Genomic DNA, 15331 nt, shown 5'->3' with positions numbered 1-15331 from the left:
GAATCCCCCTCTCTGGAGCCCCGAACGGACTCCAGATCAGCCCTCCCGATGAAGAACAGAAGGTGGCGGCGTCTCCATATCGAAAAACATGATGATTCCTTGTCTCTGATTTTTTCTGGACGAATAGGTACTTATGGAGTTGGAGTTAGGGTTGCCGAAGCTGCCAGGGTCCACAAGCCTGCCAGGCGCACCCTGGGGGGTGCGCGCGACCCTGGTCTTGTGGCGCCCTGGTGGCCCCCCTTCTGGTATTTCTCTTCGCCAGTATTTTTTATATATTCTGAAAATATTCTCCGTAAATTTTTAGCCCAATCCGAGAAATTTATTTCTACACAAAAACAATACCATGACAATTCTACTGAAAACAACGTCAGTCCGGGTAAGTTCCATTAAAATCATGCAAATTAGTGTTTAAAATAAGGATAAAAGTGTTTGAAAAAATAGACACGTTTGGGACATATCACACTACTACTCACCCACTCACTTTACATTCGTCGTTCATTGCTTGCCCTCCCCCGCCTCCACTGCAACAATTGTCCTCCCTTGAAGGCTTGAAGCACGAGTTCTTATTCAGCCATGGTACTCCTCTCGCTACTCCAATCCTTAATGTGCAGATCAAGATTGTCGAATTGAACCTACCAATCTAAACATGTGTCGAGTCTGAATTTGCCTCGCTCTCCACCACCGCCATCGCTAGTTAAATGTGGCCATCGACAAAACACATAGTATGAATCGCTCGTGGAAATCACATAGGAGCAACTAAGCTATTTGTCTTGTATTTTTTGATAAAAGGCTTGGTTGGGCCGCTAGGTATGAGTTATTACAGTATAACGATCATGGCATACATGTACTTGTACTCATATAATAAATGTCACGTGTTTGTAGTAAGTTGGCACGCAGAATATTCACGGCGGGAGGGAGGGGGACCCCGTTCCTCCGTTCTGTAGTTAGGTTTTGGATTTGTAGGTCATGGTGCGCCGTTGGGGTGGTGGGAGCGGCGCCCGGACGAATAAATCTGCCTCAGCTTCACTCCCACACCGGCGGTGCCGTTGATGGCGGCGTCTCGGAGTTGATGGCATCGTGTGATTGCCGATCCTTCAGATCGGCTATGTTAGGGTTCATGGGTGATGTTGGCGAGGCGGCGGCGGCGACTTCATCAGGTATGTCTCTCCTTCTGCTCTGTCCCCGTTGCTGTGGCGTTGTCTCCGATGTCATGGTGGAGCAGGAAGGTTTTGTCATCCAGGAGTACGTGCAGACGGTTGTTTGCGCAAGTGACAGCTGGAAGATGGTGCATCCCGTGCTGGGTTTGTGGTTGGTGGCTGACAGTTCTGGTTTCCTCCTTCGACGTCGTTGTCGTGCGGGGGTGTCAGATCTAGAGTTCGATGGCGTGTCCGGGGACATGTTGCCACGGTCTGATTCTTTCAACGGCAATGGTTTTCCTTCTGGCAAACTACTTTCGAGGTCCGTAAAGCTGCTGATCAGCGATGGAGCCGCGTCGAGCTCGGGTGAAGAGGTGATCTGTTTTCTTTTCCTTTGGTGGTCGCTTCGGTGGTGTCGGAGGAGAAGAACATGCGCTGGTATTATGCATAGGATTATCCTATCTTTTCAGTACTGTAATGTCAGTGCTTACGTGCTTTGTAACTGGATCTTTATTTTATAAATGAGACACGTATTATCATGCGAAAAAAAGTAAGGTATTCCATAGGCGCATTTAAAAGAATTAGTCAATTCAAATTGTCGCAACCGTCTGATTGAATCCCAACAGTGGCAGCACCTTCTTCCTCCTCTTCTCTTGAGAGCCATCCAGCTCGACCCCGATCTAATTGCCTGGCACCGCCACCTGGGGCTAATGGCCGGCGACGCTAGTCACGTTAACACACCGGCCTTGCCCTTCCATGCCCGCCTCCCCCTTCCACACGCCGTCAATCCCAAACTCTCCTCCCCTGTTGATGTCGTTGTCATCTCATCCATAGCCAACCTCGCCGTGGCACCCCCGTCTCACCCTTGGGGCTACTCGAAGAAGGTGACTGATAGCTGAAAAAAAATTCTAACGCCTGTACCATCTGGTGAGACCGCGTCAAATAGGCGGCCGCAACAGAGAATTAACTACCCGTTGCGTGCATCGCACAGTTCACGTGTCCTAATCTCCTGAATACTTTAGCGCTCATGGAAAATGTGCTACGGACTCAGCAACAGATTAACAAAGCCAATGATACCATCGATGGCACGTCGTCACGTGATTAACCTGCATGGAAGTTCCCAAAATAGGAATCCATGGAGCGAGAGCCTTGTGGCGGATCTGAAAAGCGTAAACGAAACTACTTCACAGACGATATTTGCTTGCACGATCCTGAGCCGATTCCAAATCCAACAACTTTCTGTACATTAGTGTCTTGAATGGATGGTGTGAGATAGAGTGTCGTGCTGAAATCGTCTGTGAATGTCGTCTGTATAGCAGTTCTCAAGCGTAAAACCATGGGAGGCAACATGGAATCATTTTATTTCCTCTTTTCTCAGATCAACGCAGCTGGTGGCCAGTGGCCTTGCTGTCCCGGCGCTGCTGCCTGGTTTCCACAAATCAACGGCACCCAGCTCTGGATTGTTCGTCCCAGTCACGTCATGTCAAGATGATAAAAGTTGACAAGGAATTATGCAAGAATTCTTAGCTTCAAAGCAACCGGAAATGCTTTCTTGCCACTGACACCGAAACAATGATATCAGATCAGCCTGTCAATCGGATCAAAAATTTCTGCGCCCCCTCGTTCACATTTCCTTTTGTTGCTTGCAAGAGCCTGTATTCAGTTACATGTTCGTGAATTTGAACTTCGAATACATTTTACATTGTCGTGACTAAACTAACGCAAGCTGCTGCTAAAATAACTTGAAAAGATGCGCATGCACATGGCAAAAAATATTTACAGTTCATCATTCCACCCACTGCACGGCAAAAGGGAAAAAAGGTGGACTCTTGGTCAAAGCAGTCACCGGACGGCGGAGGCCACGGTGTGCGCCCAGAGCCGGAGGTTCTCCTTGAGGTCAGCGCCGTCGGCGGCGGCCGGGATCCTGAAGTTGCTCAGCATCCGCCTCACCTCCGCCTCCTCGTCCTCCCACGCCTCGGACAAGTACGGCCTCCTCGGCGCCGCGTCGGAGGCCTCCGCAGCGGCCCTGCTCCTACAGGCTTCCTCCTCGGCGCAGGCTGCCGCCTCCGCCGCCTTGGCTCTTCTGGCTTCTTCCTCCGCGCGCAGCCGCCTGAGCCCCGGCACGATGGACGCGAGCTCGGCGTCGACCTCGGTCTCGGAGAAGGTGAAGCCGAGGTCCTGCAGGCCCTTCACCTCCTCGAACTCCAGCTCCGACAGGCTCCGCCCGCGGCGGCTCCTCCGCCTCCTCCCGCCGGGCCGCCGCGCCTCCGGCCTCCGGCGCTCCGGTAGCGGCTCCGGCGCGGCCAGGCCGTCCTTTCCGGACAGGATGGTCTCGAGCCTCGCGCGGTGGCTGGTGGGGATCTTGAGCGGCTCCAGCTGGCCGTGGAACGCGGCGGCCTTGGCCTCGTCGCTCCGCGTCCGGCGGTGCCGCTGCAGCCCGGACGGAGCCCGCTGCAGCTGGCTCTTGCTCTCCTCCGCCGGCGCCTGCTCCGGCTGCTCGCGCTCAGGCGCCGGCGGGGGAGGCGCGGGAGGGGAGTAGGCGTTGAGCACGAGGCGGCGGAACCAGTAGGTGTCGTAGAGCGCGATGGCCTCCTCCGCCACGGCCAGCTGCGGCCGAGGCTGCCGCTCCATTCGGGGGGAGAGAGAGAGGGAGCGTGCGTGCGCGCGCGTTTGGTTTCGCGACGGGACTGGCTGCGGTGGGCGTTGGGAGCGGCGGCGGGCGAGGTTTTATATGCAAAACGCAGCCCGGTCTAGCACAGCAGAGCGCGTCGGTCGACCGGTCCGGGTGGTGTGCAAGTGCAATTACACGGTAGTAACACGACACGCGGGCAACGTGCGGGCGTTGAAGTTTCTGAGGCTACTTGGCCGTCACGTATTTTGTACGAGCATGTGCTGACGATCTCAGCTGATATCTGTGGCCGTGTCGCCTGGTCGGAAATTCTCCGCGGTATTTCATACGGTGGTGCTGGCGTACTCCTACGTATCATTCGGTGCAGTTGCTATCTGGGTGTCAGTTCTGAAGTTCGATGACGTGTCTGGGGACACATTGCCCCGGTCTAATTCTTTCAATGGCAACGATTTTGCTTCAGGCAAACTACTTTGAAATTCCGTAAAGCTGCTGATCAGCGATGGAGCCGCCTCGAGCTTTGGGTGAAAAGGTGATCTGTCTTCTTTTCCTTAGTGGAGAGGGACATACGTTGTTTTTTCATAAGATTATCCTATCTTTTTAGTTTTGTAATGTTGATGTTTACATGGCTTGTGAGTGAATCTTTATTTTATTAATGAGACACGTATTACTAAAAAAAAATCCTTGTTTTTGAGATTGCCCACCCGCCCTCGTAAAAGAGGACACATTACATCAGGCTTTCTGAAGACACTCCCTAACAATAGAGAACACGACCGATTATGGTGCATTTGTGGCATTTTTACGACGGATCCACAGGTGAATCAAACCGCCAACTAAAAATGGATGAGACGCGAGCTCGAGGCCAAGCCATCCATGTCGTTTAGCAGATACTGAGGTGACTTGGTCGAGGACCACCAGGCAGAAGAGGGGTTGCTTTCGTGCTGACTCGTCCATGTTCCCTGTCATCGCACGGTACGAGACAGGCCCCAGCTCCGCATTGAGTATAACTAACAGTTGGCCCATTCTTGTCATCCGAAATCGACCCGTCCAAACTGGAGTAGATCCATCGGAACATGCATCGACTGCATATTGTTCGCCGAGTACGTGCTTTTGGGATGTACGTATATCTGAAAATAACGAAGACTCTTATCAGGAATTGACGCACCCATCAGCTGAGCTTTCGGGACCCAAGCATAAGGGATGTTCAAGTGCTGTTCATCGCCTCATATCTATCTTAATGAATGCTACGTAGGTAGACGTCTAAAGTAGAGGGTTATTAAGGAGCTATGAGAAATTTCGCAAAGAAAATATAAAGAACAAAGAGAAGAAAGTGCTGGAGGACATTGTTTGGTTCTTGTTACAATAAATCCGAGGTATACCGTCGATCATCCGAGGACCAAGCAATCACACGAGCACGACACCGAGATTTGTTAACGAGGTTCACCGATATGGCTACATCCCCGGGGCCTGACTATGGGCGCTTCTCCCCATGATAACGCTACAATACCGCACCCGGTCGCCCTGGACACCGGCATATGCCGCCGCCTTTCCCTGCGCTCCGGTGATATTATGTTGGCATAGGTTACATCGTGTGTCTACCCCCGCAATATATGAGAGGCCTAGGATACAAGTGTCCTATTTGGACACGACTCCATATCCTATCTAAACACAATACAACTACAAGTCCAACTGTAACCTACCTTGTACACAATATTCGACACAACTCTAACAAACTTCACCTTGACGAATATTCTCCACCACCTTGAATTCGTCCATGTGTCAAACTTCCATGTACAATGAACTTGAGTTTATCCCATGAGTACCGCTGCTACTCCAAAGACTCCATATGACTCCACCTGCAACTTGTAGTCCCTTCTTTTCTTGACCACAGTCAACACTCGAGCAAAATTAAGTACATTGTTACTCTAATTTGTGCTCCCAACTTTCAGAGTATCCGTCCAATGCCATCACACACTGATCACTGACCTGCGTGAAAGTGAACAACTCACATATTGGGTATCACACATAAGAGTTACCTTAACTCAACATCACCGCTCCTTTCTTGACCGCCTGTCTGAAACTTGAAGGAATTTCACCGTTGATTGTAGTCATCCTGAGTCAAATTCGCAGTTGTCTCACCACATGTATGACCACCAGAGCCCTGGCCCGTCTCCATGCCCCGTGCGTACCGCATGCCTCGCCGCTATTACAGCGCCGAGCCTCCACTGTCCTGGTCGAGTCTCCAGGGTCGCGAACCCACATCACTCAACCTCCACTGCAGAGTACCATCGATCATCACCGACCGATGACGAGTTTCACGCTTCCTCAAACAACTGGGCTCTGGTCCGAACTACGTGTCCCTCACTTTTTTCCGCTGAATAGGCTTCGATTCTTTGGATCATTTCACCGTAGCCCCTCAATCCAGCTCCACCTTCAACATGACTCCATGGTAGATGATCAGTCCACCCTCGCGCCCCGTCGACTTCAAGCTCTCATGTGCACCGTCTTGAATCAACCCTGCGTCATAGCCTTGTCGAAGCCACACAAGCCCTCGGGGCCTGCGCCACGTGTTTCCACGCCCAGAAGTCGGTCACCATCAGCATCACGCTCCTATGTCGTCCTCGCCGATCCCACCACCGTCTTCTGTACCAACCGACTCGCGTTGATCCGTCAGACTGTCTATAGTCCGACCCAGCCAAACTTGTCTGGCTACAACCATGCTCCACCTTGCACCATGACTGCTCGCACATCTGTGCATTTCTTGGGCGCCTGTGTATGCATGATTCTGCCACGACGCGGTCCAGACTCCTCCAAGCCCTATATGCTCGTCGCTGTCTTTGCTGCACACACACCCTGAAGCACTCACAACAAACTTGACCTAGCAGAAAAAACTTTCATCCAAACAAAACACTATTTTTCCTTTTCCTTGTCCTTGTTTGCCTGTAGCCTCTTTGTGTATGCATGAAGACTTTTTTTGTCCAAACAAATCTCGCGTAAGCTTGTTGGTGTGTTGCACATCGTATCTCCACGCGTATACCATACTAGGCCTTGCCTGCACGCACCTGGGAAGCATCACTTCCACCTCACGGTTACACAAGGGCCTAGCCCACCAAGGAAGCACACGACCAGCCACATGTGCCAGCCTACCATGCCCTAGGTATGCCCACGCGCCGTGTTGGTTTCTGCTCCATGTGAACGCACTAGCGCTCAAGTAATCCGATCAGCAAGACCTCCAACATACTCGTCTGCTTCTGATTGCATCCAGATCATATCGCTGAAACACACAAGTCTCATCGAATCATGTACGACGCCGCTGGCCCTTCCAGCCGCACGCCTGCTTGGACTGCGTGACCGCGTCCCCGGGCCGGACTGCACTTGGTCCAGCTGCCAGCTGCGTTGCCACAGGCCATGTCTTGACCTCGCCGACTCCGAGCATCTTTCAACTCGACGTTATTCACGCGATAATGACACCACGTTGTCTCTTCCGATCTCAACGGCTGATTCTTCCATGATATCTCCACCTCTAGATCAACAATCAGAAGCCTCCGAACAACCTAGCTCTGATACCACTTGTTAGAATAAATCCAAGGCATACCATCGATCATCTGAAGACCAAGCAATCACACAAGCACGACACTGAGATTTGTTAACGAGGTTCACCGATATGGCTACATCCCCGGGGCGTGACTATGGGCGCTGATGTCTACTACACAACCTTCTTCTTGTAGACGTTGTTGGGCCTGCAAGTGCATAGGTTTGTAGGACAGTAGAAAATTTCCCTCAAGTGGATGACTTAAGGTTTATCAATTCGTGGGAGGCATAGGATGAAGATGGTCTCTCTCAAACAACCCTGCAACCAAATAATAAAGAGTCTCTTATGTCCCCAACACACCCAATACAATGGTAAATTGTATAGGTGCACTAGTTCGGCGAAGAGATGGTGATACAAGTGCAATATGGATAGTAGATAAAGGTATTTGTAATCTGAAATTATAAAAACAGCAAGGTAGCAAGCGATAAAAGTGAGCGTAAACGGTATTGCAATGGTAGGAAACAAGGCCTAGGGTTCATACTTTCACTAGTGCAAGTTCTCTCAACAATAATAACATAGATAGATCATATAACAATCCCTCAACATGCAACAAAGAGTCACTCCAAAGCCACTAATAGCGGAGAACAAACGAAGAGATTATGGTAGGGTACGAAACCACCTCAAAGTTATTCTTGCGGATCAATCTATTCAAGAGTTCGTACTAGAATAACACCTTAAGACACAAATCAACCAAAACCCTAATGTCACCTAGTACTCCATTGTCACCTCAAGTATCCGTGGGCATGATTATACGATATGCATCACACAATCTCGGATTCATCTATTCAACCAACACAAAGTACTTCAAAGAATGCCCCAAAGTTTCTACCGGAGAGTCAAGACGAAAACATGTGCCAACCCCTATGCATAGGTTCATGGGCGGAACCCGCAAGTTGATCACCAAAACATACATCAAGTGGCACGTGATATCCCATTGTCACCACAGATAAGCACGGCAAGACATACATCAAGTGTTCTCAAATCATTAAAGACTCAATCCGATAAGATAACTTCAAAGGGAAAACTCAATTCATCACAAGAGAGTAGAGGGGGAGAAACATCATAATATCCAACTATAATAGCAAAGCTCGCGATACATCAAGATCGTGCCATAGAGAGAACACGAGAGAGAGAGATCAAACACATAGCTACTGGTACATACCCTTAGCCCCGAGGGTGAACTACTCCCTCCTCGTCATGGATAGCGCCGGGATGATGAAGATGGCCACCGATGATGGGTTCCCCCTCCGGTAGGGTGCCGGAACGGGCTCCCGAGAGGTTTTTGGTAGCTACAGAGGTTTGCGGCGGCGGAACTCCCGATCTATCTTTGTTGTCGATGTTTTTAGGGTACGTGGACTTATATAGGCGAAAGAAGTCGGTCGGGGGGCGCTCGAGGGGCCCAGGAGACAGGGGGCGCGCCCAGTAGGGGGGGAGCCCTCCTATCTCCTGGCCTCCTCGAGGCTCTTCTGACATGAACTCGAAGTCTCTCAGATTATATTCTTCCCAAAAATCACGCTCCCAAAGGTTTTGTTCCGTTTGGACTCCGTTTGATATTCCTTTTCTTCGAAATACTGAAACAGGCAATAAAACAGCAATATGGGTTGGGCCTCCGGTTAATAGGTTAGTCCCAAAAGTAATATAAAAGTGTATAATAAAACCCGTAATCATTCAAAACAGATAATAAAATAGCATGAATGCTTCATAAATTATAGATACGTTGGAGACGTATCAGCATCCCCAAGCTTAATTCCTACTCGTCCTCGAGTAGGTAAATGATAAAAGAAAGAATTTATGAAGTTTGAATGCTAGCAAGTGCACAAGTTTGATCAATGATAATTTCAATCACCTTTTCTAGCATGATTATATGTCAAACAGTAGTTCATCTCATAAAACTTCTCACGAACCAGTAACAAGCAATTCACATGTTAAAGCATAGACCATAAACTTTCTTGGAAACTAGCAAACTTCATTCTTAGTCATCAAACAATTGAAATTCATCTTATTTTCAGGAAGGGTCTATGTCAGAGCTTTGATTTAGCAAACTTCACATACTCAACTATCATATAGTCTTCTACAATTGCTAACACTCATGCAATACTAATGGTTATGGAGTTTTAATCGAACACTGAGAAAGATAGGGGCTTATAGTGTTGCCTCCCAACGTATTCACCTTTGGGTGATGTCAACAATAATAGTTCATGCTAACTTACATTCAATTGGATATATAATATATCGGGATCACCCCAAAACAAAGTGCTTGCCAAAGGATAAAATGAAAAAAGGGAAAGGTGAAGATCACCTTGACTCTTGCATAAAGTAAAAGACATAAGGTAAAAGATAGGCCCTTTGTAGAGGGAAGCACAGGTTGTCATGCGCTTTTAGGGTTGGATACACAAAATCTTAATGCAAAAGAACGTCACTTTATATTGCCACTTGTATATGGACCTTTATAATGCAGTCCGTCGCTTTTATTGCTTCCATAACAAGATCGTACAAAACTTATTTTCTCCGCACTAATAAGTCATGCATATTTAGAGAGCAATTTTTATTGCTTGCAGAGATGACAACTTACTTGAAGGATCTTATTGAATCCATAGGTAGGTATGGTGGACTCTCATGGCAAAAACTGGGTTTAAGGATACTTGGAAGCACAAGTAGTATCTCTACTTGGTGCAAGGAATTTTGGCTAGCATGAGGGGGAAAGGCAAGCTCAACATGTTTGAATGATCCATGACAATGTATTTTAACTGAGATGTGAGAAAACATAACCCATTACGTTGTCTTCCTTGTCCAACATCAACTCTTTAGCATGTCATACTTAATGAGTGCTCACAATTATAAAAGATGTCTAGGATAGTATATTTATATGTGAAATGTCTCTTCCTTCAATATTCTTTCATGAATTGTTCAAATGACCAATACAATGCTTGCTAACCTTCAATAAATTTACAACCTCTACTTCTTAGATGTGAAGTCATTACTCCCAACGGGGTAAGCATATGAAACATATATAATTTCAGATTTATGACATTCAACTCATTCAACCATTTACTCATAGGATATAAGTGAATTACACAGGTAAATGACAAACCACTCCAAAAAGATATAAGTGAAGATCAATGAGTAGCTAAATAATTATGTAACTATGTGAAGACTCTCTCTCAGTAAAGAGTTTCAGATCTTGGTATTGTATTCAAACAGCAAGCAAAACAAAATAAAATGACATTGCAAGGATAACACAACTCATGTGAAGAAGCAAAACTTAGGCTCAACCGATACTAACCGATAGTTGTTGAAGAAGAAAGGTGGGATTCCTACCGAGGCATACCCAAGCTTAGATGCTTGAGACTTATTGAAATATTATCTTAGGGTGCCTTGGGCATCCCCAAGCTAGAGCTTTTATGTCTCCTTAATTCCTTTTATATGTCGGTTTCCCTTTTTATCAAAAGCTTCATCCACACAAACTCAACAAGAACTCGTGAGATAGGTTAGTATAAACCAATGCAAAACCATAGCATTTTCTACTGTAACAAATCACTAAGATTATTATTTAACATTGAATACTAAATGTCTCTGCATATTTAATACTCCTATCCTCAAATAGAATCATTAAACAAGCAAACATATGCAAACAATGCAAACATAACAGCAATCTGCCAACACAGTATAGTCTGTAAAGAATGCAAGATTCATCATACTTCCCTAAATCCAAAAATTATAATACAAATATACGCTGTAAAAGATTTATCAGATTTCATTATGCAAAAAGATTCAATATTATATCATTCTCTGACTTTCCTAGGGAATTTTTGCAACAGCGGTAAACTTTCTGTTTTGAAACAGCAACATGTATACTTGCAAAATAAGCATGGTAAAGGCTATCCTTGACATTTTTATTGAACCTAAAGATGCAAAACATTATTCTAAATAACAGCAAGCAAATATTAATAAAATAAAATGATTCTCCAAGCAAAACACATATCATGTGGTGAATAAAAATATAGCTCCAAGTAAAGTTACCGATGAACAAAGACGAAAGAGGGGATGCCTTCTGAGGCATCCCCAAGCTTAGGCTTTTGGTTATCCTTGAATATCTTGGGGTTCCATGGGCATCCCCAAGCTTAGGCTCTTGCCACTCCTTATTCCATAGTCCATCAAATCTTTACCCAAAACTTGAAAACTTCAACCATACAAAACTCAAAACAAAACTCGTAAGCTCCGTTAGTATAAGAAAATAAAACCACCACTTAGGTACTGTTGTGAACTCATTCTAAGTTCATATTGGTGTTAAACCTACTGTATTCCAACTTATCTATGGTACATACCCTCTGATACTACTCATAGATTCATCAAAATAAGCAAACAACACATAGAAAACAGAATCTGTCAAAAACAGAACAGTCTGTAGTAATATGTATCAAACGTATACTTATGGAACTCAAATAATTCTGAACTAAATTAGTGGACCTGAGTAATTTGTCTATTAATCGTCTACAAAAAGAATCAACCTAAAATCACTCTCCAGTAAAAAATGGCAGCTAATCTCGTGAGCGCTAAAGTTTCTGTTTTTTACAGCAAGATCATAAAGACTTCACCCAAGTCTTCCCAAAGGTTCTAGTTGGCACAAACACTAATTAAAACACAAAACCACATCTAAACAGAGGCTAGATGCATCATTTATTACTAAACAGGAACAAAAAGCAAGGAACACAAAGAAAATTGGGTTGCCTCCCAACTAGCGCTATCGTTTAACGCCCCTAGCTAGGCATGATGATTTCAATGATGCTCACATAAAAGATAAGAATTGAAACATGAAGAGAGCATCATGAAGAATATGACTAGTACATTTAAGCCTAACCCACGTCCTATGCATAGGGATTTTGTGAGCAAACAACTTATGGGAACAATAATCAACTAGCATAGGAAGGTAAAACAAGCATAACTTCAAAATTTTAAGCACATAGAGAGGAAACTTGACATTATTGCAATTCCTACAAGCATATATTCCTCCCTTATAATAATTTTTAGTAGCATCACGAATGAATTCAACAATATAAACAGCCCCTAAAGCATTATTTTCATGATCTACAAGCATAGAAAATTTACTACTCTCCACATAAGCAAAATTCTTCTCATTCGGAATGGTGGGAGTATCATAAGAGACTTGAACACTATAAATTGTTTCCACATTAAAAGAGTAATGTTCAGAAAAAGGGTAATCATAATCATGACAAGTTTTATAAATATAATCATCACTCCTTTTTATAGCATAAGTTTCATCACAATAATCATCATAAGTAGCAACTTTGTTCTCATCATAATCAATTGAAACCTCTTCCAAGATAGTGGAATCATCACTAAATAAAGTTGACACTCTTCCAAATCCACTTTCATAAATATTATAAGATTCAACATCCTCCAAAATAGTGGCATCACTACTTCCTAAAGTTGACACTCTTCCAAACCCACTTTCATCAATATAATCATCATAGGTACAAGGCATGCTATCATCATAACAACTTTGCATATCAAAACTTGGGATGCTAAAAATATCATATTCATTAAACATAGCATCCCCAAGCTTGGGACAATCATTAATTTCAGCAAATATATTCTCAAATATGTCATTCTCACCAAACATAGCTTCCCCAAGCTTGTGCTCTTTCATATCATAAGCATAATCACTCTCATCATTAAAAATATGGATAGCACCAATAGTAAAGCAATTATCATCATCACAATGAGTAGTAGGAGCAACATCATTTGGGAGGGATACCTTTTTACCTTTGTTGCTCCTTCTTTTCTTTTTCTTCTTCACATTATGTGTGGGTTCAACCTTCTTCTTTGTGCTCCTTATTGATGAGATTGGTTGAATAGAAAGCTCCTCCTCGTTACCTGATTCATCATAAGAAATAATAGGAGGATATTGGGAAGTCCCTTCCCTTTCATTAGTATTCTCTTCATCTTCTAATTTCTTTATTTTCTTTAGGTGATTGGCAATATAAGGATTTTCAATGCAATTCACCGCACAAAACAAATAAATCTCCTCTAAATCAATATCAAGGAAATGCTCAAGATTAAATTTTGGAATAAGCTTAGTTGCACATTTCAATTCTTCATAACCCAAAAGCAATCTAAGTTCATTGTAATGAGCAAGGGAGATCAAATCATCACAATTTTTGGACACGATTCGATCATGAAACAATTTGCATTGGAGATGTAAATGATCACGTTCATTGCAAAGTTCACAACGGTAAAGATATCTTAAATTTTCAGTGATAACATTAAGCCTTTCTTGCAACCCTTTAGTTTCTAAGTGCTTATGCCTCTTGCAATATCTATTTTCCCTATTTGGTGTGTACTTGCAAACCCAATCTACTCCACAAAAACCGACATGCTTATAAGAGACATTTTTCTTCATACTAACAACATTGCAATCATGCTCATCATTCAAAGATTTAGTATCAAACATTCTATAGATTTCTTCTTCTAGCACTTGAGCACAATTTTCATTTTCATCATACTCACGAAATATATAAAAAAGACGAAGCGTATGAGACAAACTCAATTCCATTTTTTGTAGTTTTCTTTTATAAACTAGTGATAAAACAAGAAACAAAAAGATTCGATTGCAAGATCTAAAGATATACCTTCAAGCACTCACCTCCCCGGCAACGGCGCCAGAAAAGAGCTTGATGTCTACTACACAACCTTCTTCTTGTAGACGTTGTTGGGCCTGCAAGTGCACAGGTTTGTAGGACAGTAGCAAATTTCCCTCAAGTGGATGACCTAAGGTTTATCAATCCGTGGGAGGCGTAGGATGAAGATGGTCTCTCTCAAACAACCCTGCAACCAAATAACAAAGAGTCTCTTGTGTCCCCAACACACCCAATACAATGGTAAATTGTATAGGTGCACTAGTTCGGCGAAGAGATGGTGATACAAGTGCAATATGGATAGTAGATAAAGGTATTTGTAATCTGAAATTGTAAAAACAGCAAGGTAGCAAGCGATAAAAGTGAGCGTAAACGGTATTGCAATGGTAGGAAACAAGGCCTAGGGTTCATACTTTCACTAGTGCAAGTTCTCTCAACAATAATAACATAGATAGATCATATAACAATCCCTCAACATGCAACAAAGAGTCACTCCAAAGCCACTAATAGCGGAGAACAGACGAAGAGATTATGGTAGGGTACGAAACCACCTCAAAGTTATTCTTTCGAATCAATCTATTCAAGAGTTCGTACTAGAATAACACCTTAAGACACAAATCAACCAAAACCCTAATGTCACCTAGATACTCCATTGTCACCTCAAGTATCCTGGGCATGATTATATGATATGCATCACGCAATCTCGGATTCATCTATTCAACCAACACAAAGTACTTCAAAGAATGCCCCAAAGTTTCTACCGGAGAGTCAAGACGAAAACATGTGCCAACCCCTATGCATAGGTTCATGGGCGGAACCCGCAAGTTGATCACCAAAACATACATCAAGTGGCACGTGATATCCCATTATCACCACAGATAAGCACGGCAAGACATACATCAAGTGTTCTCAAATCATTAAAGACTCAATCCGATAAGATAACTTGAAAGGGAAAACTCAATTCATCACAAGAGAGTAGAGGGGGAGAAACATCATAAGATCCAACTATAATAGCAAAGCTCGCGATACATCAAGATTGTGACATAGAGAGAACACGAGAGAGAGAACACGAGAGAGAGAGAGATCAAACACATAGCTACTGGTACATACCCTCAGCCCCGAGGGTGAACTAATCCCTCCTCGTCATGGATAGCGCCGGGATGATGAAGATGGCCACCGATGATGGGTTCCCCCTCCATCAGGGTGCCGGAACGGGCTCCCGAGAGGTTTTTGGTGGCTACAGAGGCTTGCGGTGGCGGAACTCCCGACCTATCTTCGTTGTCGATGTTTTTAGGGTACGTGGACTTATATAGGCGAATGA

At 44.6% G+C, this 15331-nt stretch overlaps 1 protein-coding gene across 1 annotated transcript; it reads right to left on the bottom strand.

Annotated features, from left to right (window-relative positions):
• Positions 1-2709: 2709 nt before the first annotated feature.
• On the bottom strand, positions 2710-3827 carry LOC119335366 (translation initiation factor IF-2-like). The gene has a single exon (XM_037607499.1). It carries the CDS (start codon positions 3765-3767, stop codon positions 2979-2981), a length of 789 nt encoding a protein of 262 aa, XP_037463396.1. The 5' UTR covers positions 3768-3827; the 3' UTR covers positions 2710-2978.
• Positions 3828-15331: the final 11504 nt, after the last annotated feature.

The sequence above is a fragment of the Triticum dicoccoides genome, chromosome 7B (genome assembly GCF_002162155.2).
Source record: "Triticum dicoccoides isolate Atlit2015 ecotype Zavitan chromosome 7B, WEW_v2.0, whole genome shotgun sequence".
NCBI classification, from domain to species: Eukaryota; Viridiplantae; Streptophyta; class Magnoliopsida; order Poales; family Poaceae; genus Triticum; species Triticum dicoccoides.
This window is presented reverse-complemented; position numbering and strand designations above follow the sequence as displayed.

Coding starts and splice junctions, on each gene's coding strand:
- LOC119335366 (XM_037607499.1), bottom strand. CDS start 3,767: ATGGAGCGGCAGCCTCGGCCGCAGCTGGCCGTGGCGGAGGAGGCCATC.